Below are 26,576 nucleotides of genomic sequence, written 5' to 3'. Positions count from 1 at the left end.
CAGGCTCTACTTCCTAGCTCCATTGCCTCCAATGAAGGACAGGATTTCAATATATGATTTTTGGGGACATAACAGCATGGGACAAAAGAAAGACTGAAGTCATGGTCTAGTCATTCCTAGGACAGAAGAAGATTTCAAAAGATATTGGCTTCAGGGCATCATCTTAATTGCTTCAGTGGTGGTGATATGCTGAAGAAATAGGGTAATAAGCACATACTGTTGCTTCTGTCTCATGATATTTTAAATCAGTTTCAAGTTTCCTGTGTCTAACTGTTCGCAGTTTCTTCTGTTTTACTTGTCCTTAGCCACTGCTTCAAATTCCTAAAGTTTCTGGGTGTCTCCATCAAATGAAAATCAAAACCTGTTCTCACTAAAACTTATGTAATCAATCATTTGAAATAAACTAAGAGTTTGGAAGAGATAATTGCTATCCAAACATTTGTATGTTTTATATATATGTATATATATTTGTTTCATATATAACATTATATATATATATAAATAGTTCTTTCAAGCAATGGAATGAGTGATTAAGAGCATTCAGCTGAATGACAAAAATTGTATCATTACTACTATAATTTGAAGATAGCTTAAATAAAGAAAATAGTTATCACCTTGGCAGGAAGTATATAGTTGAACAATGAAGCCTTCAAAACACTCATGCTAACATTTATTATGGAAAAAGAAGAAGCAATGAGGTAGATGGATAAAAAGAGGCTAGATACATAGAAAGGTAGTCACAATATATTACAAAGAAACCAAAAAGGAGATTTCTCAAAGAAATTAGTTAATCAGAATTTCGAATGTCATGGAGAGAGTCAACTAGAAAAAAAAAAGAAAAAAACCACTGAATAAGTATGTGTTCAATAGAAACTACTGGTGATCTTAAGAAAAAAATTTTAAGAAAAAGTTTCAAAAAACTTAATGGCAGACAATTAAGGGATCAATGGGAAGTAAATGAGTAGAAACATTAAACAAAGATAAATATTACAGGATTTGAAAAAGGAAAAGGAAAAATACACTGTTAGGAAAATAAAAAAGTTAAAGACATCAAATTGTTTGAAAATTACTAATTACCAGTTCCTAAATGCAATAGGAACTTTCCAATTATCCTGTCTTCATTATATAGCTTCTGACTTACAAAATACATAATGTTTTCGAACTACATGTGACAACTCACTTCATTATTCTGGCTTTTTGCTTCATTTATTATTCTATTCCTATGTTTTTCAATAGTTATATATTATTTCAGGTTCTGGTTTTAATATATTCTATGGATAGCTCAAAAATAAGGATAGTGTCTATTGATTAGTTTAAATAATTATATTCAATTATTTCCTTGGTTCAGATTTTACTAAATAAATTCATGTGTATTCCCAGTATATACCATTCTTTTTTAAAAAATAAAGATATAATATGAACAAAAAGGGACATAATCACTGCTTTTATGTTATCTACAGTCTGGAGGGAAACAGATTATAAATACTCAGGCTTATAAAAAGACTCTGCCATTATCAATATGTAGCCTCTGAGATTGCCTAAGGCCATACATCCAGAGACCAAGAGAAGGAAAAAAGGTAATCTTTTGGAAGGTTTATATAGACAGTGTTTGCAATTCTATCTCAGGGGGCTGACAATCTGTCAGAATTCAGTTACATGGTGTCACCTAGACGTGAAGAGCACTGAAGAAGTTTGCCCTGATTGAGCACCTGCCTCTTAGTAATAAACTCATAGGTGGAATAGGAACATGACTTCTGGGGCTCAGCTTGTCCTCTGCTACACCAAGAGAGAGAAGGAGATGCATCACACACATACACACACAGACAGACACACATAAACATATAAAGGTGGCCCTTATATCTGTGGGCTTTTTCATTTTCACCAGTTTGGAAATATTCTGGACATTAATATTTAAATAGTATTATTTTTTCTTTCATAAAAAGGTATTTATTGATCTAAGCAATATTTTCAAAACTGCAAAGAACAAGACCATGGGGTCATTATATAGTAAACTAAGCTTTCCCTGAGGTATTCTTCTCAAGGAATGACAAATATATTTTGTCAACCAATTATATAAATATTTTCCCTTTAATTTCATTGGTTTTAGTATGAAAGGAGCTGTAGAAACTGGACTGAGAAATTAAAATGATGAGAAACCTTAAATTTTCTTCATTATCATAAAAAATTCACTTTCCCTTTCTTTAAAAGTTGAAAAAATATTTGTTGTGTTTTGGCAAACAAATCTAGCAATCTAAAAGATATGCTATTCAGTTGCTTGGTTTTCTTTTTCTTTCTTTCTTTCTTTTTCTTTTTTTTTTTTTTTTTTTTAGAAAAAAAGCCTCTCCTTAAGCACAAAAATTCACAAGGTTAACTACTACATATCAATGAGGACAAGTATAACAAAATGAACAACTGCTCCAGATATATATAATATAATAGCTAATTTAATAACTGTGTAATATTTAGGTAACATGTCTAGTTAAGAGACACAGCAATGATGCCAGTCTTGAGAAGGAACAAAAAGCTCCACACAGATGTCAGTTTCACTTGAACGTGGCTGCTGAAAGTTTGAGATTTAACGATGGAGATCTGCCGAAAAACGTCCCATGATAAAGTTTGAGAGTGGATTGAATGTGTAGCATTTGGAATTGACCAAATGTACTCATCTCCTACAATTTACAGTTCATTTCTCTTTAGTGACAAACAAACCTATTTCCTGTGCCCCACCTCCCAACCCTAAACTATTTCAGAAAAAAAAAAAAAAAAAAAACTAATAGTAGGGCAGAGCACAGTATGAGATCAGTATCTGAAAAGATGTGTCACAGAAAACTGTTTTAAGAGGTTTTTGAAGCCACATTCATTTTTTTTAACAGCTGTGCTTTAGAGAAGTTCCAATTTATATCACCTTAAATGAAATGTGTGGCCTCAATGCCTAAAGCCAAAACAAGGTCACTTAGTTTCAGTATCTAAGTAAGTGTCACAGAGATTAAAAGTAAATAAAAATTTTAATTGTAGGAAGAAACGCAATTGTGGAAAAATATGAAACTAGTTTTTTAAATCTCCACACTAGAATACAATTAATTTTTATTTCATTACTTTTCACCCTGCTCAATGGATAAGAGATTAAATGACATTGCTTACCAAACATATAAATTCAGTAATTTAAAAATATTAAAATAGGAGTTATTTGATCATCAATTAATATATTACAATTAAAAGTAGATTTAATAGCATGTTAAATTCAGCAATTATAATTTTCAATCAATAGATTTGAGGACATTAAGAAATTAAGAGAATTGCTAATATTTCTCCAGAAAATTGGAAAAAGTTCAAAGTCCTAAATTATTAATTTTTACTTATTGAAAGTCCATATTGTCATCATTAATTCCATTGGCTGAGTCAGTGGTTTTTTTTTTTTTTTCATGTTTTACAATAGTCAGACTTTAAAAACTTCTTAACAAGAATGTTGCCAACATCTGAATTATATATGGGTGCATATATATATATATATATATATATATATATATATGAAAGATTTACCCACTTGAAATGTTACAACCTAGTCTTAGAATAAGACTAGGTCAAAATCAACACTTTTATTACCCACTGTACTTTATATATGTTAACAACAGTTTGAAACCATCATTATGTGAGTTAACCTAAATTTATTTAATAGTATTGATTTACTATTTAGATGAAAAAATATTGTTCTTAGCAACCTAAGGGTACATACTAATTTATTTTGCCAGGATGCTATTTCTTCTAGCATGCCTACAAATAAAAAACTAATCCTCTGAAAATACTGAGATATAAATATCTTAACTTACTTGAATAATCAAGAGATGTTTTATCTTTATGAAGTGATAAATCATGAAAGAATTTGTCTGAATTCTTAATTCAGCTCCTAAACTGCATCAACTCTGGTTTACCTCCTCTCTCATTTCATAGAGCAGCCAAATAATCTTTTGAAAACCCATAAGTAATCTTGTCATCTTTCTACAGAAAATCCTTAGATAATTTTCTATTTCCCTGAATCAATTCCATCACATTATCAGAAAGATCTTCCACAGTCTAACCCTCAGTTGTTCTTATAATTGCATTTCACAGACTCTAGTACCCAGGCCCTTTTCTCTCAGGGTAAGTGTCAACGAAATTGATGGAACACAGTTCTCTCTGCTTCTCATCCAGTTAGTGCTTACTACTCATGCTTTGAGCTACTAATCTAGTATCACTTCCCCAGGAAATTCTTTTCCTAAATTCTGTAATTAGTTCAAAGCCCTCAAACTTATGGCATTAGTACTAAGTGTTTCTTCCTCAATATCTGCCAGAAATGCAATTCTATGTACTTATTTTGTTGTTTTCTTAGTGTTTGACTAACCATAGTGAAAATATTCCATGAGGGCAAGCGTCATGGTCATTTTAGATCATAATATTAGCTAGACATACTAACATTGTTCTTCCTGGCACTTGGTACATCTCAGTGAATACTTTTAAACAGATAACTAAATAACTTTAACTTTACCCAGAAGATTTTACAAATAACTAATATGATCCTCTGTGCCTCTTGAACAATTTCTTAAGAAATTTCTTTATGGAACAATCTGTGAACCTGACTCTTCTCTTGAATTGACATATGGAAGATATTGTAGAGGAAACTTAACAAACAGATAAATCTGGAGGCCAAGACAGAGTGATATTGAAAGAACAAATAAAGGTTTATATATTTTTTCATATATTTGTTGATTGCTTCTGTATGTTCTTCTGTGAAGTGTCTGCCAAGTTCCTTAGCCCATTTATTAATTGGGTTCTTTGTAATTTTATTGTAAAGGTTTTTAAGTTCTCCATAAATTTGGGGGATTACTGCTCTATCTGAAATGCATGTGGAAAAGATTTTCTCCCATTCTGTAGGTTCTCTCTCTTTACATTATTGTTTCCTTTGTTGAGAAAAATCCTTTTTGTTTCGGGAATCCATCCCACTTATTGATTCTTGTTTTTATTTCTTGTGCTCTAGTAGTCCTGTTAAGGAAGTCTGGTCCTAAGCTGACATGATGAAGATTGGGCTTTACTTTTTCTTCTATTTGGTGCAGGGTGTCTGGTCTAATTCCTAGGTCCTCGATCCATTTCCAGTTGAGTTTTGTGCAGGGTGAGAGATAGGGATTTATTTTCATTCTGTTGCATATGGATTTCCAGTTTTCCCAGCACCATTTGTTGAACAGGCTATCTTTTATCCATTGTATGTTTTTGGCACCTTTGTCTAGTATGAGGTAACTGTATTTTTGTGGGTTTGTCTCTGTGTCTTCAATTCTGTACCACTGGTGTACCTGCCTATTTTGGTGCCAATACCATACTGTTTTGGTTACTATTGCTCTGTAGTATATTTTAAGGTCTGGTATTGTGATCCCTCCTGCATTCATTTTCCTGCTAAGGATTGCTTTGGTTATTCTGGGTCTTTTATTCTTCCAAATGATGCCATGATTGCTTTCTCTAGTTTATAAGGATTGTCATTGGGATTTTAATTAGAATTGCATTTAATCTGTATAGCAATAGCACTTTAGGTAGTATGGCCACTTTGACAATATTAATTCTGCCTATTCAAGGACATGGGAGAGAAATGCAAATCAAACCACTCTAGATTTTATCTCACTCTAATTAGAATGGCCATTATCAAGAATGAAAGCAGTAATAGCTGTTGGTGAGGATGTGCAGAAAAACACTGCCTTGGTTTCCAGATTTATCTGTTTAGGTTTCTCTATAACATCTTCCATATGTCAATTCAAGAGAAGAGTCAGGTTCATGGATTGTTCCATAGAGCAATTTCTTAAGAAATTGTTCAAGAGGCACAGAGGATCATATTAATTATTTGTAAAATCTTCTGGGTAAAGTTAAAGTTTATTTGGTCATCTGTTTAAAAGTATTCATACATTTCTGGTGGACTTACAAATTGGTACAGCCACCCACAATTTGACCCAATTACCACACTCCTTGGTTTAGACCCAAAGGACTTAAAATCAGTATACTATAGTAATGCAACCACATCAATATTTATAGCAGCTCAATTCACAATAGCTAGATTATGGAACCAACCTAGATGTCTTTCAATGGATGAGGATAAAGAAACTGTAATATAGATACACAGTGGAATATTATTCAGCCATGAAGAAAATAAAATTTTGGCATTTGCAGGTAAGTGGATGGAGTTGGAGAATATCATGCAAAGTGAGATAAGCCAATCCCTAAAAACCAAAGGCCAAATATTTTCTCTGATAAGTGGATGATAATACATAATTGGGGAGGGAAAAGGGTAAGGGAAGAATGGAGGAAAGCTGGATAGTGTAGAGAGAATTGAGGGATGGAGAGTGGGTAGGGGAAGAAAGATAATGGAATGAGACCAGCATCATTACCCTATGTATGTATATGATTACACAAATGGTGTGACTTTACATTGTGTATAACCAGAGAAAAGAAAAGTTGTACCCCATTTGTGTATAATGAATCAAAAAAATAAAATTAAAATAATAAATAAATAAATAAATAAGAAAGGTTTATATCCTATATTTTTTTACCAGAAACCAAGCTATTGTACTTAGCAGAAAAGTCCAGTACTGGAGTCAAGAGTTCCATGGTGGTTCTAATGCTGCTTTTATTTGTGCTGATTCTGCTATAAAAATTTTTTTAAAACCTACACATGTAGATAATATATCCTACTATAAGAGTTCATGATTACAGAAAAATATATTGTTTTTTCAGAAACTGTATTTATAAGACCAAATCACAATGCTAAGTTTCTCATATCCAAGATCAGCCACCAAGCCAAAACATTCTGTAGGAAACTACCTATTTCATAACTTTGTTGAAACACTGATTCTTTAATTGTCTCTGTCATAATAAAGAAATCAGACAGAAGGGCTGAACAGAGAACATAGAAGAATTGGCAAGGACATTGGTGGTTTCATTTCTGGAAGAATTGAGTCTCCTTTTTTGTTGTCAAATGCAAGACAGTCATATTTTGGGTAGAAACTATTTTGCTATAAAACAAGATTTCCATGAGGTAAGCTGTTTTGTGAATTACTCTCCATTCTCTTTCAAAAGTTTGCAGTGATTTCTCTCTAATGTCAGTTTAGAATGAGGAAACTCCAGGAAATCATATGCAGAACTGATTTATACGCCCTGACAGCTTGGATTATGCAGTGATATTAAAAACATCCCCCCAAAATCAAAGGCTGAGTGTTCTCTCTGCTTTGTGGGTGCTAACACACAATAAGAGGGCAGGGGAGGGAAGACAAAGGGTAATGAAGGAAAGGTAATGAGATTAGGAAAGACTATAGAATGAATTGGACATAACTTTCTTATGTTCATGTATGAACACACGACCAGTGAAACTCCACATCGAACCCTAAGAATGGGATACTAATTAGAATAAAGTATACTCCATGAATGTATAATATGTCAAAATATACTCTACTGTAATGTATGTCTACAAAGAACAAATAAAAATATTTTTTAAAAACATTGCTGAAATATTTAAATGTTTATTATTCAGAGGGATCCCTTTTGGAAGACCTCTTTCCAAAGAGAATGAATTATAAGGGCATCTTTTCATTTAACCAAATGCAGAATTTTTGCAAGGGAGTTCTGTATTGGCATTTTGTTAGATCTTTCTCCACCTGGAAAGTGAAAAAAAAAATAGTATGGAAATGTGGTCTTCTATACTTCTGATATGAGAAAGAAATTTCAGCCATCAGTCAAACAGACATACTCACAGCAGGAGAACTGATGGGGATACGTCTGAGAATCCCATGAAAGGGCCACGAGCAAAAGGATCATCTTTCTTTAATCATCTGGTACCTGGTGTGAAACCAGTGCCGGGTAAATGAAAGGATTCAAGTCACCTGATCATTTCTACATGCAACATCAGGAGGATCACAGAGAGCTTCCTGAGGAGGATAAACAGAAATTCTAGCAGGGAAAACAGGGAAGAAGAAACCCTCCTCTCTGCCTCACCAAGCCCAAGTAAAGGGGAGCAAAACAGCTTAAGCAAAATAAATTAAATTTCTTTAATTTAATTGATGAACTGACTTTCATTGATGAACTGAGTTTTTTAATTAATTCTTTAAATTGACAAGTAAGAATTATATGTGTTTATTTTGTACAATATGTTCTGAAATACTGTCATGGGCTATAGAGTGACATTTTAGTCACTGATTATGTGTGTATGTGTGTGTGTATATATATATATATATATATATATATATATATATATATATATATAAAATATGTGTATACACACACACACAAATTCTAGTCCCAAAAGATTATACAACCTAGTGACATAATAATCCTTTTAATTGTTCTAAATTCATGACACAAAATGATGAAATCATGATTTCTCAGAACATATTCCCATCCTTAAGCAACAAGTGACTGTGTGTGTATATTGTGGAATGGCTAAATTAAGCTAGTTAACATATACATTACCTCACATACTTATCAATTTTTTGTGGTGAGAATAGTTCAAATATTCTCTTTAAACCAGAGGAATGTTTTCTTTAATCTGAGTATGAACCAAAGCATTATGTGACTGCCTTGACTTTTATCTAGAGACAGGAAAGTAAATAGTTTCACGGAGCTGGTTTAAATAGATTTTGGACTAGTTTCACTATGAATATATAGTGTTGTAATATTTTATTCTCAGTGTAGTATTCAGCCTTGGTGTCCATACTGAAAAGGCAAAGAAGTGATTCGTGTTTGGGGTAGGGAGCATCAGGACAAGTTTACAAGAAAGCTCAGATGCATCCTGGGTTCTGACAAGAAGACAGTTATACTAATATGCTACCTTGTTTAGACAAGACTACTAGTTCATTTTAAGTATCTAACACACTTTAAAAATAGGGCATACAATGAAATATAAAAGCATATACCATATTTGCAATAATATATTAAAATTTAAATACACTTAAGGAAAATACATTCATGCTTTCAATTATGAATTATGTAGTTAAATTAAGAAAGAGTGAAGTGGCAAAAAGCTAATGCAATTTGTTTCATAAAATATAGTCAAAAAGTTATTACTTTTATTAATAAAGTAGCAAAGTATTGTTACTTCTTGCCTATCAGGAGTTAACTAGAAAGATGCTCCCCTTCTCTACTTATTAAGACTCTGGAGCTATCTATCATATCAAAATAATAATTGGTCATTATGGACACAAATTTTTACTCAAACAACTTTGAATTAAAGGAATTCCCTGAGTGGTCAAAGCAACAACATAAATCATGATAGAATTTATTATACAAGCAAACTTGTTACCTATTAGACAATTAGCCTAAATGTTGTTACAATGAGGCAAATGTATAATTTCAATTCCTTTAGGAAATAGGAGACTTTTCTTATGTTTTCACACCAAACAAGTTGCTTGTTGTAACCTGATAGTATATACCATTTTCCAAAAGCAGAGTAGTAGAGGGAATCTATGAATCTCATTTAGAAAATTATAATCATAGGTCCAAATGTAAGGTAGGTTGAAAAATTACCTATGATATCATTTATATATATACATATATATCTTATAAATATTTTGTTTAAAAATTATATTGTTTGATGGAGTTGTAGAGAATATGTTTCTGAAGATATATTATTAAATATACTATTTCTCTTTAAAGCATTCTGGGTATGTGATGTACTTTATTTTGAATTACATGTATACGAACATATTTCAAAAGCTCTTGAAACTTACCTCTGACACACTGTATTATATTCTCCTTTAAATTGTGTTTTTGTTTTGTATATATTTACATTATAAAATAAAAATTTCATCACTTAAATATGAAAAGAAAATTTGGGTTCTATCATCCTGAGACCTAATTTTGGAGTGTGCATTTTCACTTATATTCATTGATATTTCAACCACTGGTTACAAAATTGTTAATGGACAGTTTATATATATACAAATTTATATACAAATTTCTTCATAAACCTCTCATTTAACCTGTTAGTATAGTATGTGCTTGATATCACATCATGTGGACTGCTGTTTTTATATGAAAATGTTGAGTTGCCTTAATTACATTTTCCCTTAATAACTTAAAATTGAACTTTTTGTTTTTGTTTTCAACAGCTGAAGATGCTTGTGGAGGAACAATGCGAGGATCCAGTGGTATCATTTCCAGCCCTAGTTTTCCAAATGAGTACCATAACAATGCAGATTGCACTTGGACCATTGTAGCAGAGCCTGGAGACACAATTTCACTAATATTTACTGATTTCCAAATGGAAGAAAAATATGATTACTTAGAAATAGAAGGTTCTGAGCCACCTACAATATGGTGAGTAGACAGTTTCTATTAACCTAGCACTGATATCATTATCTAAAGCAAATCGCAGAACAAAGAACTATCCTTGGCTCTTTGGTTTGAATATTTAAAAGATCACATAGTTATAGGAAAGTTATAAGGGGCAGTCATCAGAGCTAAGAGATGTTTTTGAGGACTGAGGTACTGAAACAACAGACTGAAAATTTGAAATGTGGAACTTTTTGTCAGTATATTTTATCACTCAGTCGATGAAAAGAAATCTATGAATTGATCACAATTTAAGGAAATAAAAGTTGTTCCTGTTGTCATATGTAGTTGTGTTCCTTAACTTGCTAGTCCATACTTGGTTCTTTTCAAATTAAGTGAATAGTCTTGGAATTAATTTGCCTTTGTTTATGTAGATAGATCATTTACATATTTTGTAATTCAAAGGTAAACATTAAACACCATCATCTGTTGAGCATGGCCTATTTCTTTTAAGACTCAAGACATGGTCCAATGAAAACTGCAGAATTTTCAAAACATGATTTTATGGTATAATGTCTTTTAAATAAGATGTTTATACTAATTTTAGATTTGTATCTTTCAATATCATTGACCAGATTATGAGTCAGTAATTGAGTAAAAGAATTATATCACTAGTGGAGTGAAGTAAACCCAAGACTGGGGAGAACCTTTTAAAGCTTGTCTAAGAACAGTGGGAATTTATCCAAAACAATTACATGAAGAGGTTTGAATTTTCAAATGATTATACTTACTGAAGTGTAGAGATTGATGTGATGTAGCGCTTGGTTAGTATAAGATCATTTAAGAAGCAGTTTTAGTAATCCAAGAAAAGATCACAGCAGAGTGGATTAGGGTTCTATTAATGAAATAAAAGAAGAGATATGTTAGGAGATGCCATCAAAAGGACTTTGTAATGGACTGGGGAGTGACAACGAAGGTAGTATTAAAATAAAACCTGGTTTTCTGATTTGCCCAAATCGTGAAGGAAATAGTCATTTTTGGTGAATTGGAAAATGCTGAAGGAAAGTCAAGTTTGGAGTGGAAACCCTGTGAATATTGAGATTTGTTGAATATATTTAGTTTCAAGTCTCTTTGAGACATGCTATCAAAGCTATGTAAGAGAGCTCTGTCTCTATGATTCAGAAACCTAAAAGAGTAGAAGAATGATATTTAGTTGACATGTTAAATGAAGAAATAGGGATTGATAAATTTGTTTAGATAGAGACATGATGGAATGAGGAGACAAGCGGAACTAGTACTCAAAAACAGTGTCGGTAAATTAACATCAACAACATACAGGTCCCAGGCTTTGAAGGATGATCCTGCAAAGAAGACTGAGGAAACGCATTCAGCTAAGAGAAAATTTAGGGGAAGAGAAATCCCACAGACAAAGGAAGAAAAGTGTGAAGAAGGAAAGCAGACATGCTTGTTATCTGCTGCTGAAAGGGCAGTAGGTAAATGTTAAAAGAAGAAAAAAATCAAAATTGGCTTGACTTCAAGTTTCCATCATCACAAATCCTACCTTTTAGTATAGGACGAAAGTGACACACTTAGCCATACCCATGTGTTCTCTTCTACCTTTGGTCTTCAATACTCAGAATTATTTATCTTTACGTCTTTCCATGTTAAATTTTATAGCACAGTGCAATGAAACCCAGCAGAATTCTGCCTTCAAATATCACAGAGTTTTAAAATTATTTTGGAATGTTTTTATAGTGATTCATATTTTGTTCATAACAAGATGGATGACAATACCATGAATGTTCCAAAAATTAGAATATTTCTGATATATGTGATGCCATTAAAACAGTAATTGTTAAACTTGTAAAATATTTTACTAATAGATATAATGAAGAAGTTAGACATACTTTGTAGCACCAGTTCCCTTTCTACCACTGAATTTCAGCAAAGAAATCTAATATTCTCGTGGGGCAGATCATAATATCCCTATTTATGTTCACATAGCCACTTTCTCATTTCACATGAAATGTTCTTAGTAGTGTTTTGTATGTTTTCTTATCAATATTAGTTGCTGCAACAATATAGATTGTACAGTAATAGAACCAAATCCACAAATTTCTTCTCTTTCCATTTACTCCTTTAAGTGACACTGAACCACTTTTATTATTTCCTTCTTTCTCAGGAAGAAAATAGCAATCAAGAAATTCATAGTTTCATTGTCATTTTCAATTAGTGTTACAGTGAATGTTTAGGTAGACATGTTAAAACTTTTGTTATATGGTAAATCGACAATAAATTCATTTGGTATGTTTAAAGAAAGTGATACAAATGTTTTAAAGTTATATTTCTATAAACACCAATTTAAAGAAGCAGTATAAGTAAAACAATCATATTTTACACAGTTACTGAAATATGATAAAACAGCATTCCTTTTAAATTGTATTAGTGACAGAATTGATACACAAAATGATCTATGAATAATTAAAGCAAAACTTCTATATCTAATTCTGACCCTCTAATCCTTTTATATTCTTTAATGGTCTCACACCATTGTAAAGACAGGGTCATCAAAATGACACAGTATATTTCAGGAGGCATTATATTAAGGGTTCTTCCTTTTAAGTATGCACTGTGCATATCACATTTTTAATTCATAATAGAATTCAAAAGAAAAATGTGAACAAGGAGATATTCATGTTCTTTTGATTTAAATTACAAATGGTTTCATTGACTTTAGATCTCTCATTCAGAGACCACAAACTTGCCAGTACCTTTTCTATATTATGCTTTTGCTCTGAAGTTCAGACAGTAAGTTAAGGTTTAATGTAGCCTTAGTTTGACTTTGGCAGCAGACTAGCCAGCTCAATGGTCATGCTTCACAAAAGATAATAACAGCCAGCTGATGTCTCACTTCCAAACTGTATATGGTAAAACAAAATGTTCTTGTTTATTACAAAATGGTCAGAGCATCATGGCATGACCCAACAGGAATGCAATGAATCCACACAATTATCATGAAGTGATAAAACTTTATGATACTTGGTCATGTCAACTGATTCCACTGTGGTAAAATGAAAAATGACAGGACATAAATGTGTGTATTCAATTTCAGATTCAACTCTCTTATAATAGATGACAATGAGTTAGTCTCGGATCTCAGGTTTCTCACCTGTGACATTCAAGGCTCCTTTTAAATCTAACATTGTGTGGCATTTTCTGCTCAGGTGCTCTGGCAGGGAAAAAAGATTAAAACTAAATATTGCTTTATTAACAAAACCCTGGATGCAGAGTTGTAGTGTATTCTCTTCAAAATTATTTCCCAAGTTAATTTGTGTTCTCACTAGGATTTCATTTGTTCAATGTTCATTCAAAAAATACTTATTGGTAAATCAACTACATGACAAAATTGTTCTAAGTATTTCCATAAATGAAGGAACAAAGAATCCTGTTCATGTACAGCTTATACTCTGTCAAGGGAGAAGAACAATAAACTATTACCAACACAAATGAGGTAGAATTCTGTCAAGAGACTGATAAGAAAGTAAAGTTGGAAAAGAGGAAGACAGGTCAGAGTGGTAGGGATGTTGTGATGAGTGTGTAGCCACATGATTGAGAGGTTGAGATTTGAATAAAGTAAGGGAGTCAGTCAAGCAGATATCTCAGCAATAAGAATTCTAGAAAATGTATGTCAAAGATGTGTACATAAAACTTAGTGGGCCTTATTGTATTGTGGCCATTGTGGCTTCAAAAGTAAGACCATGGGTGAAATACTATATCCTTCAAGGGTTTTGAGCACAATAGTGGCATGATTGAATTCATCATTTAAAAAAATAGTATGGCTACAGTGCAGCAAACAAACTGTAGGAAGGAAAGTAAAAGGATAGAGATTATTTGAAATATTTAAGAATTTAGATTAGAAATTACGATTTTTGGAAAAAGGAAATAGCAGCAGAGGTGATAAAATTTATTGGATTTTCAAGATACAAGTTGAGAGAGAATTTCTTAATGAGATGCTCAAGGAGAAAGGAGAGAAAAATGATAGCTTTAAGTGATTTGACTTGAATAATTGAATAAAAAATTTCATTGATTGGGAATGCTATTGATCAAATATTTTTTGAGAAATGATCTGGAACTTAATTTTGGACATGAACAATTTGATGTGGCTCATAAATAAATTAGGTAAAATTTAAAGGAGGTGGTTGGATATGTCCTAGTTCAGAATCAAAGATGTGGGCTGGAGATCTAAAATTATAAGTGATTACTCCTACAAGTAGAAGAGATCGTTAAAAAATTTAAGTAAAAGGAGAAAACTGGGTTGAGTTCAAAGGCATTTCAATACTAAAACATCAGCAAAATTAGAATAAACTTGTAAAGAGATGGAAAATGTGAGTAAAAGATAAAGGCATAGAAAGTAGACAGTGTGTTTTAGTCAGTTTTGTTTGTTTGTTTGTTTGTTTGTTTTTTGTTTTTTGGTCACTATGATCCAAAGACCTGACAAGAAAAGTTCATTTTGGTTTATGGTTTAGGAGTTCTCAGTCCATAGATGGCTAACTCCATAGCTAGGGAACTAAGGCGAGGCAGAACATGATGACAGAAGGGCATGACCAAAGAAAGCAAGACAACAAGAAACCAGAGAGAGCTCTGCTCATCAGAGACAAAACATAAACTAGAAGGCAAGTCCCCAGTCACCTACCTCCTGCAGTCACACCCTACCTGCCTACAGTTACCATTCAGTTAATCCATATCAGTGAATTGATACACTGATTGGGTTATAACCACCGTAATCTAATCATGTCACTTGTGAACATTATTGCATTTTTCTCACACATGAGCTTTTCAGAGATACCAAATATCCAAATCATATGAGTAAGGTTTTCTGGAGGCCAAATAAGAAAATATCAAAGACTTGACCAATTATGTTAAGTGTGAATGATAAGCTAATAAAATAAGCTCTCAAACTGATTGCTGGATTTAATGACTTGGAGGACATCAAAACGCATAAAAGTCATTTTGTAGGTGACAGTTGCAGTGGTGTTAAGAGGAAAACTGAGAGGTGATATCATAGGCAATTAATACAAATAAATCCTTCTGGAAATTTTACAAGCAAGAAAAAAAGAAATGGGACAATAGATAAAGGACAAAGGAAGATCTAGAAAAACATTTTTGATTTTTTATGTTTTTGTTTGTTAACTGGGAGTGATCCATTAGAGAGTGAAAAAATTGTTAATAGAGAGTGGAGAGAATCATTCGAGCAAAATGAAGAAACAGATAATTAAATTAATCTTCCCTCTAAAAATTCACTTGTGAAAAAGTGTAGGGAAAAAATAAAGTAACTAGAGAATGAGGCAGATGAAAAAGTGAAGGTTAAAAAACCATTTAGAGGCCTATTGTATATCAGAGGTTATGAAGAGTTTAGTTAATTTGGAAGATCTGGACATAGAAACAAAAGGACTGATATATTGAATCTAGAATATAAATAATAAGTTCAATGTTAAGATGTAGGTTGAAAACTAAGTAGGATTATTATAATAACATGTCCCATAGGTGTCTAAAGCAGAAGTAAGAATTTGAGTCATGCTAGATGTGGTGGCACACACCTTTATTCCCAATGGCTCAAGAGTATGGGATTATAGGCATGTGTCTGTCAGAAACTTAGTGAGAACTTGTCTCAAAATAAAATATTTAAAAAGCTGGGAATGTGGTTCTTTGGTTAAGTGCCTGTGGGTTTAATCCCTGGTACTGGTAAAAAAAAAAGAATTTATAAATTATAAAAAATGAAGTATTGATTGAAGAGAAGGGGATGAATATAGTTATCAAGATAAGAATTTAAGTGAAAAACATAGTTTTCAAATCTTGACAGAGATAGTGTATAATCATTCAAATTAAGAAAGAACATATGTAATATATTTTGTCTTACATACATTCTTTGCAATTGTATTTATATTAATTGCTTTAACTAATATTAAATATTTAGATTTATGCTGATACATGTAGTCATGAATTTCTAGTTGAGGTTGACTACCATCTCAAGCTGGTCCTTCTATTGGTACAGATGCTGTGGTTTCTTATCTCAGAGCATCATGCCCCTAATTTTTGTAATTCTTTGTTACATCATTGATTTTTGCTTCCTGACTGATTAATCTTCAAGTAGCTATAACTTAGTTTGTTTCATCATTTCTCTGTAATTGCCTTTTACAGATAACCAATGACCTCCTAGTGACTGATTAAATACTTACCTCAACTTAATTTATCTGCAACACTTGGATTTATCATTTCTTCTTTTCCCAAACATCCTTCTGCATTGGTGACTGTGAAGTCCCTTTCTCCACCTTTTCCTATTACTTGCTGAGTATATATTTTCAAACATTTCTTGTATGGTTTTTCTTTCTTCATTCTTTCTATTTATACTGGTGTCTGCTCAGCTTTTTTCTTGTCTTTTATTTCTGTTCCTTCTACTTTGGCATTTGCACAAATTCCCATGGATTCAATAATTTTAAGACTTTGAAATTTTTCTTTACTAATACTCTATTGCTTTGTCTCAATTTGCATATACATCTTCACTAAATTTACAGAATTTTAACCAGAGTTTGGGATCAAACTTACACAAACTAAGATAGCTATAATATCAGTAAGTGATAAAAGTTATACATAATACCTAGCATCGCACACTTCACATCTTGGTGTTTCATGTCCATTTGTGAAATTAATAAATAATTTTCCTGCCTCATAAAAAGATATATTGGGTGATAAACTACTTTCAACTCTTCCTGCTGCGATTAAAAATTTAATCAAAATGTAAATAAACAAAAACAAGAGACTTGAGGGTGATATAAGTTTTTGCTTTTTATAAAAAATTCTAGAGATAAGTATGCACAGTTTTTATCCCTTCTCCCTGAGTATTGAACACTCAGGATCCTTGCATATTATTCCTCCTTCCAAGATTATATCATTTCCAAGATTGAGCCAAATGCTTCATTGTCTACTGCCACTTATAGGTCAATTCCCAAAAGTTGTTTATATGACCACTTTGCTATAAAAGACACCATGAAAATGAATACTTAGTCTGGATGTTCATTTCCCAGCTGAGAATGTATTATTATCAAATTACATGTAGAGTTATTTGAATATAGCTGGCAACTTCTGACACACTCCTTTCATTAATGCAGTACCTCTGAGAAAAACATATATAAACTTATTATTTTACATACTACAAATATGTGCATGTTTAAATGTGTGTTTACACTGGTATGAATCAATACAAGTATATATGTATAGATACACATATATGGGTATTTATGTGTAGATACAGTTGTTCATTGCTTAATGGTGGGGATGCTTTCTGAAATGCATCATTAGTTGATTTTGTCATTGTATGGACACCACAGTGTTCTTATACAAATTAAGACAGCCATGAAGTCAGTAAGTGATAAAATATTATGGGACCACCATGTTTGTGGTCCCTAATTGACCAAAACATTAAATAGCACATGACTGCTTATGAATATCTATGTGTGAATAAATATTTTCTGTATGCATGCAAGTATATAGATATAAATACTTGTATGGATTATCTATATACCTATGCCTGTGAATTACAAGCATACCTAAATGTATCTTTCACATATGTATATATATTTCTAAGTATATGTATATACACATGTATTTATATGTGTATGTGTGTATAACATATACGTCACAAAGCTAATAATGCACTTCTGCAATATTTCTCAAGTATTTCTCTTAATACCTATATCAGAAGTACCTGCATTATTTGTCAAAGTGCAGATTCACAAATTTCCATGGAAATTAGTGGGTTTACAGTCAAAAAGCATCAGTTCAGGAAATCTGCAAACCAGGTTGATTCCAATACATACTAAATATGGACTACTATAGCTATAGAAATTAATGTCATAAGTTTGGCTTCTTCAATAATACAACTATGTCATGTGATTGCCCTATAAACATCCCTCAAGAACTAAAATATTCCTTATTATTTAAAATTTGAAGGACAAATTAACATGATCTAGCTAACTAATCAAGCTAATTATGTATTACAAACATATTTGGCATACATTTATGTAATGAAGAGTGCAAAGATTGTGCTAGTAGAGTAGCACATTGTTTAACTAAATAGAATGAGTTACTCTAGAGGCAACTGTCCATAATCTTCATTCAGCAGAAGTAAATAACAGACATTAATCTGGTCAAACAGACATTACAGTTTACTACCTTACTTGTGACAATTATTGGACCAGAATATTAACTAAATCCATTACTCTGAAAGTTGATACTTATTCACAGTGGTAGAATAACTTAAACATTCTTCTGTGATTCTGTAATTTTGCCATTATAAATTATAAACTTAGAATTCTGCCTAGTTTTCCCATTTGAGGAAGAGGAATCAGGACTCTGTGTGTATACTGAGAATCCAGGATGAGAACTGAGATATTTTAACACCTGTTCCAGTATATTTTTTCATTAGACCATCTCTTGTTATTAGGCATGCAACTAGGATTTTATTCAAATATAAATATAATATAGATATATATTACATTTGTCTTAAAATCATGTTTGATATATACATATTTTATGTAATATGCGTAATTTATCTGCTCTCATTAAAATTTTTCATAACATCCAATTTTAACATATAAATAATATAGTGTAAATTAATGCTTAAAAACATTAAAAGTGCCAATATAAATTGTGTTGATACCTAATCTATTTTTTCTTCAAAGAGTTATAAATTCTTCCATAAAGCTGAGAATGCCTGATGTGGCAAATCTATCATTTTTAGTGTCTTTAAATATATTTTTATGCCTTAAGGAAAACCCATTTGGCAGTGTAACAAGAAAGTGACAATGCACAGAAGGCTTGCTTATCCACAGAAAAAGAGTTGCATACTGAATGAAACTAGAATCAACACAAGTGTCAGATGAATATGGAAAGAAGTATTTCAGAGGGTTTCCTCACCTAAGCAGGCCAGTTCCATTTAGATGCCAAATATCTATTATCTGATTCTGAGGGGTAAATTTTTATTTATTACAAAGTCTATCTTATGTGTTTCACATAAAAATTACATAAAATTATAAACAATTTTTATACATTAATACAATTATTCATAACTTTCCCACTTATCATAAATGTAGATATTTATGATACATTCATCTCATTTTTTAATTATTGCAGAGAAAAATAATTATTCAGTGATGTTTCCATATCTTTAAGAATCTATATTAAATACATTTTAGTTCTAAACAATACCTAGATACATACAAGTTAGTAGATGACTGTACTGCTTTTAAGTCTAAGAAAGTAATCATGTATATATAAAAATTTTAATTTGTGCATACATTATCCAAAGATGTATTTAAATTTCTAAATGAAAAAGATGTACATCTGTTTTCTTTTTTTAATCTGGTGTGATCTTCCATAAGGATATAATAAAACATTATAAAACTAAATATAACATAGGCCTAGCATATATAATATGACTAACTTCATGACCTTATTCAGCCCATTTAAATTAAACACCAGCTGTGTGTCATCAAGACCCATTTGGAGATTGAAATATGCATGCTTCCTAATTCTTTGCTCTCCTTACGTCCTCTCTACTTCATGAAGTACTCATGAATATTACCCAGAGCCACTACAACTCTGACACTCTAAATTCCAATATTTTTCTTGTTTACTCCATTTAAAAAATATTCATCATAAATTCAATATTTGACCTTTTTGGAAACTTATTAACCTATGACTTGACTTTAGCCTACTGAAAACACCATTTCCATTTTGACAGGAGAAATTGCAAAAGAAGCAACTTGTCTAATATAAGTTTGTAACTGCAGAGACCAGAAAATGAGCTACATTCCTTCTGGTAGTTTTTAATTTCTCCCTGAAGGAGAAGACAAGGTCAATGCTGCAAATGCGTGGAGGTAGTAAGTGAGGATAAATTTAGGAGAGTGAGAGTTATTTGAAGTATCTTCTTTGGAGAACGAGGAAGGATCATTGGGCAATATTCTGAATTCACTTGACATTTTACAACATGAATTTTTAGTAGCAACAACTTACAAGTTTGCAAAATATTTCTACTACATGGCAGAGCAACTTTGATGTAAGCATAACAAGGCAGACAGTGGCATTATTAGGTCATGGGATAGATATTATGACAATGGAGAAGAAATTGAAGATGTTGGGAGAGCACAGCCTGGATAAGCAAGAAAAGGACTTCCATTGGAGTTTGTCTCTTCTAAGCACATTGATTTTTATCTATAGATTTTATGACGTAAACCCTTTATTCTTGAGAGTTTATATTTTAAAAGAGTACTAATTGTAAATATTAAAATCTCTAAAATAAGAGAGAATATGGTTATCTTATGTCTCTAGTACGCAAAAATATTGGATTTAGTTTTTCAGTAAACAAATATATCAAATTCATTCAATTTAATAAGATGGTTTTCTAAAAATAATTAACTCTTGCTACTTCAACTTAATCTATGATTAACTCATTTGATTTCATGTATTCAAACCAATTATCCAATTTATATATAACCATTTACTTGCAAAGTAAAAATAAAAGTCAAACTTAAAATCTAATTATTAACTCTTCTGATTGAGCTATTAAAGATAATGATTAGAATTCATTCCTCCCCTCTCCAGTGCCTTTCTCAATTACAATGACTTTAACATTTCTTCTTAAACATTCATGTTTTGTTACACAGGCCTTCCTGCTTTACCCCACATACATGAAATACAGGTGGTATTCACAATGATTAGGAAATGCAGGTTTTTTCTTTATTCTTTGTTTCTTGGCATAACACAGAATAGTGGAGAGAATGGACCTTGGAAACTGATAAAAATTTTTGATTCCAGAGAAAGCAGAGGGCACACCAGAAACTAGGAAGAGGCAAATAAAGATTTGTCTTTAGAGCCCTGAGAGAAAATGTGGGCCCATTGACACCGTGGTTTCTAACTTGAGAGACCAGCATGTGAGTTAATAGATTTCTGTTGTTGAAAGCCATTCACTATGTAGTACTTGGTTAAAGCAGCTTTAGAAAACTTTTAAACCAATACTGATTTTCAGTAATGTGTTTGATTTTTCAGAGCACTCTTGAAAGGTTAACTAAGTTCAAGTCTTTCATAGTATATAATACTTAATGATTCAAAGAAAATAATAATATTCAATAAAAATATGGTGTTTTTACTTCCATTTCCATAATACTTACATAAAGTGAATGCGAGAGAAATGAAATAAATTTTCCAATTCTGACAACAGAAAACTAGAAGGTATAGTGGTAGGTTTTACTTATTTTCACTTTCATTGCTTAATAATAACAGAAATAATGACATAGATGAGAATAACTGAAATTGAAGTAAAATGTGATGCATTGTATTGTGCTGAATCTCAATTAGAACTGAAGGAAACATATTTATATGATCATGATCATCTATTTCAGTCAAATTTGGTTTGTCTAACTAGAAACTACATCTAGGGAAATAACTCTTCTGTAAATGTGATGAGAAAACATGTAAATTTTTCCCTGATCAGTTGCTTTTTGTCATGAAATATTCACATTAGTAGAAATTCTTATTATGTCTGAGGAACTAATGACTTCCTTATCTGGGTCTCCATTATCCTTTCTCTCACACACGTGTATTATAATCTTCCCCATGACACAGTAGGGAGTTCAGTCTATCTGTTCTGCAGTACAGGGAACTCCTCAAATACAAAAAAAGTTATTCCTTCATATATATTACCTGTGTTTACCATAGTTTCTGGCATTTGGTAGGTGCTGAATAAATATTTGTGAATACAAAATTTAGGGCTTTATATTGTTTTTTAGAATAAAAAGCTTAAAATTATTTTTTTCTGAACATTATTCCATTTTAAAAGGCAGAAATAATTTCATTAAGCATTTACCAAGGGTTTTTTTTTTTTTCAGTGCTCCCCTGTACACAAATAAGTGACTAACAATGTTTTAGAAGAGCTGAAGTGTATATATTGTACAAACATCCATGCTAAGTGCTAAAGAACCATAATCCTGTCCTTGCTCATAGGAATTCCAAAGATCCTGTCCTTGTTCACAAAAGAGAGTAAAGTGAAAATTTCAAAATATAACACAAAAGGTGTTATGCAAGCCCAGAAAAGTGGTGTGTCAACTTTGAGATGGTAGAATGTGGAAAAAAATTTAAATACCAAGGCCACTTATTAATATATAACAACTATAATTTAAAGCATTTCAAGATCTCATCTTTGTGGCTTAGAAGATAACTACTCCATATTTCAATGTAACAGTGCTCTTGAATAAGAGTGTCTTATCACAAGTCATCAAAAAGTCAGAATATTATAAAAGAGAACTGAAGTAATGATCTCAGTGACATCTCAAAGAATTTAAAAAATTAATGTTGAATGGAAAAGCATAGTTGATAAGCACCTTTACTTCAGCAGTGAGGAATTTGGGTTTTATCCTACTCTGCCATTCCTTACCTATGTTTCATTTGTGTAAGTTGCTTTTGTCTACGTGTACAAAAAAGTAATACTTGGTGTCTTCACTTTTCTCTAAAAAATATCAAATCCTTTAAACTCACTACGCTACCTCAAAATGCAAACTTTGTGTGAATTTAAATTCTGATAGTGGCCTAGATACAATGTCCTTTCTACTTAAGCAAAACAAAATGCAACCAAGCTGAATGTTGGAAAATCAGAGTGTGATACTAGGGAAAGTTGTTCTGGTCATTTTCTCACTATTTCCAGCAAGTTTATTTTAAGGAGTAATATTACCTGTGGTAGAAATATAAATGTAGAGTTTGTATTAATACAAGATTTTTATACTTGTTAATCTTCAAATGCATTGAGTATTTGCCCTTTCATTTAGCATGCATTGAATAATGATACTTATTCTTTTACTATTCAACTTTACTACAGTAGTCCTCCTCTATCTGCAGAAGGTATTTTCTAAGACCCCCTCCCCCAGTCTGAAACCACAGGTAGTATAGAACCTTATTTATGCTGATTTTTTCATACACTGTCAACCCTTGGTATTTGTGGGTCCACAATTATGGATTCAATCAACCTTGGGTTGAAAGTATTTGAAAAATACTGTGTTTGTCCTGAACACGTATAGATGTTTGATTTTTGTCATTATTCCCTAAAAAGTATGATATAACAATGATTTACTTAGCATTTACTTTGTATTAGTATTATTAGTAATCTAGAGATAATTTAAAGTTTATGGGAGGAGGTGTATAAGTTATATGCAAGTATTGAACAATTTTATATACGATAAGGGTCTTGAGAATCTGTGAATGTTGGTATCTGCAGAGGTTTTTGGCATCAATCCCCTGTGGATATCAAGGAGTGGAACATGCCTATGATAAAGTATAATTCATTAATTAGGCAGAGGAAGAGATTAATGAAAACTGAAAGTAAAAGAGAATGATTGTAATAATATACTGCGATAATAGTTAAATAAAACTTTGAAATTATTCATTAATTAAATGGAATTTTCCATTTAATATTTGAGACCCTGTTGATTGCAGATAACTGAGACCATGGAAAGTCATAGGGAGAAGGAATGATTCCTGTATTTGATTTTGTAGGCTAAATTAAAATACTTAAATATGATAATAATTAAGAAAATGAGTGACAAAAAATACATTCAAACACATTTTCTTTTTCTTTCTTCTTCTTTTTTTTTCCCCTTTACCTGAATAAAGGCTGCTAAAAATTGATAAGAATGATCCTTTCCCAGATAATTTTCCTTTTGGTTAAAAAATAGTCAACCTGTGAAACAAAAGATTTTCTCACAGGCATTGTTTCAGTAATCATGGATGTTCAGAAATCATTGGATACAAATTAACAACTAACCCATCATCCCAGTCTCCCTGGATTCAAGAGTCCTGGCTTGGTTTCTGGCAAGCAGTGGTCTGGTTGGAAGGTTCACTGTGAGCAATGCTGTCTGCAGCATTTACATGTAGATGCAGTGCTTGGGAGGATTCTATTTAGCTGTTACACTGTGAACAGGACAGGAAAATGATGCAGCAATTTTAGCTAACTCTTGATATTTTCTAATTGGTTTTCCCCATAGAGGAAAAAAATGGAATTCATAATGAAGATTTCCACCTTCATTAAAAGCTAACATGGTGTTCAAAAATTAACCACAAGTGAAGGTATTAAACCTTTCAAATTTATGCAAAAGTACAATGACTAAGATAAGACTAAAAAAGTCATGATAAAATATAAGATTTATGCTCATGTATTTTAATAAAAGGTAGGCTAAGCTTTCATATGATTATCTTCTGATTTTTTTTTTATAATTGGATTATTTTAGGACATAAAATATGGTTCATGTTTCATTTACTAGATTGAAGTCATTTATACAACAAAAGCTACATGCATGGTAATGGATGTTCATAAAAATCGGTACCACATGAGACCACTTAATCTTTCTATTTGATCTCCAATTTGTCATAATGGGATTTATGTGGCACAAGAAACAAAGAATATATTCCATATACCCCAGAACCACCAAGAAGGGTTGTGCAGGTGATACAATGTACAACAGTAGGAGGCTGCAATCACATCATAGACTACATAAGGGCACTTCCAGATTATGGGACCTGTGTGACTGTAATGGCATCCTACCTAGATATGGAACATGGTTTGTTGTTTCAATTCTATCTTTGCTAGGATTGTTTTCTCCTGCCCTGGCTGTACTTGTATCAGTCAAGTTTTTTACTCATTTGGTTATTTTTGATGAGTTAAGGAGTGTTTTTTCTAACTTCACACTTCCTCCTTTATTTTTCTTTCAAATTCTAATGTAAATTTCTCTCTAGAAATTCCAATTAAGGATCTCAGAAACCAAAGATAAGATCTTGACCTGGGACATGTATTCTCACTGTTGTCTCCCCCATAGAAAAGGATTTAGTTCTCTCATTCAGTCTCAAATATTAGTCCTGATTTCTGTTGCTGCTCTTTCCAACTAGTTAATCAGCAAACAGTAAATTCATTCCTGGCCATTTCTTTCATATCAGTTCTTTCCTTTCTCCATGTCATTACTCTAGTCTCTTTACTTCTCTTCACATTGTGTATTGGAGTCATTTTCTAATAACTATTCTTTCTTATTATATTTTCTTACCTTCATCTTGTCATGAGTGCTACATTACTTTGTATTTTGCAGATAGTAACTAGCATATAGCTAAAATCTTGAGATCTCTATTTCCTTCAGAATTAATTTCAAACTCTTCAGTTAAAAATACAAATCCCTAAACAATGTAGATCCCTTACTACTCAGATTTTAATTGCTACTCAAGGATCTTTTGACTAGCATCAAAAGAGTACTTATTTTCTTTAAACATGCTGAGCAAATCAACTCATGATTAATCTTCACACTGTCTTTCTCACCTTAAATAATCCTCTTCTCTAAAAATCATATTATTTTGAGACCAATCCTGCTCCTATTTTTAACTTCAATGTTCACATTTTGCAATTGAAAGTGTATCTTTTCTTGATGCTTATTCATATACAGTTTGCTAGAATGTAACTGAAGGAAAACCTAAATAAAGCTTCACTTGCTTTTAGTTGACTTAAAAAAAAAAAAAAATCACTGATTTTGGAGGTCATCCAATGGAGCAATATATTATTAGTCTCCCACCAGCTTTGCTGTAGATGACATCTCTGATATATAGGTCATGATGATAATGGTTACCTGGGTTACTTTTCAGGAACTTGAAGACCACTTTTGCAGAAGGCACTGACTCTTGGGCCTGGAAAAGTGTATCTAGATGGTAATTAAAACTGGGTGAAAAAGCTTGTAATCTTTTTTTTCATATTGTACCTGTGCCTTTTGTTACCTTAACATTTGTGTCAGATTTATGCTTAATTCTGCATGTAGATGCATTTTTATTTAATGAATGTGTTTGGGACTGGTTGTACAAGATTTATTTGCCCTAAACTTACCTAATCTCTCCTTCTCCTTCAAGGCTGAAGACAGCAAAATAAGAACTTCATGAACTTGTGATTATGTATGTACCAAATGGCACAGGTTTCACAGAAATTGCTAGGGTTTGCAACATCCCCTACCAAAACACTTGAGAGAGATCTAGAGGTCTCCAGTCATCATTCCTCTCCTAACCTAATTCTTCCTTCTTTCCCTCTTGCCTAAGGATAAAAGGAACTTGAAACTTAACACTCAGTTAAACTGGTCTCTATTGGCAACAGCCTCCCATTTTTTTCATTTGCTGGCTTTCCAATTAAATTTTTCTCTTTCCCAAAAAACATTTCCTGGAATTATTGAGACTTT

General features: G+C 32.0%; 1 protein-coding gene across 2 annotated transcripts in view; it reads left to right on the top strand.

Annotated features, from left to right (window-relative positions):
• The window catches only part of CSMD3 (CUB and Sushi multiple domains 3), a 1,211,679-nt gene that overhangs the window by 308,433 nt on the left and 876,670 nt on the right, over positions 1 to 26,576 (top strand). For both annotated transcript variants that reach the window (XM_079134049.1, XM_079134050.1), the window contains exon 5: positions 10,113 to 10,320. In XM_079134049.1, the coding sequence (XP_078990175.1) occupies positions 10,113 to 10,320 (208 nt within the window). The remainder of the gene's footprint in view (positions 1 to 10,112; positions 10,321 to 26,576) is intronic.

Source organism: Sciurus vulgaris (assembly GCF_902686455.1).
Source record: "Sciurus vulgaris genome assembly, chromosome: 1".
Taxonomy (NCBI): domain Eukaryota; kingdom Metazoa; phylum Chordata; class Mammalia; order Rodentia; family Sciuridae; genus Sciurus; species Sciurus vulgaris.
Note: the sequence above shows the minus strand (reverse complement) of the source record. Positions and strands in the feature narration are given on the sequence as shown.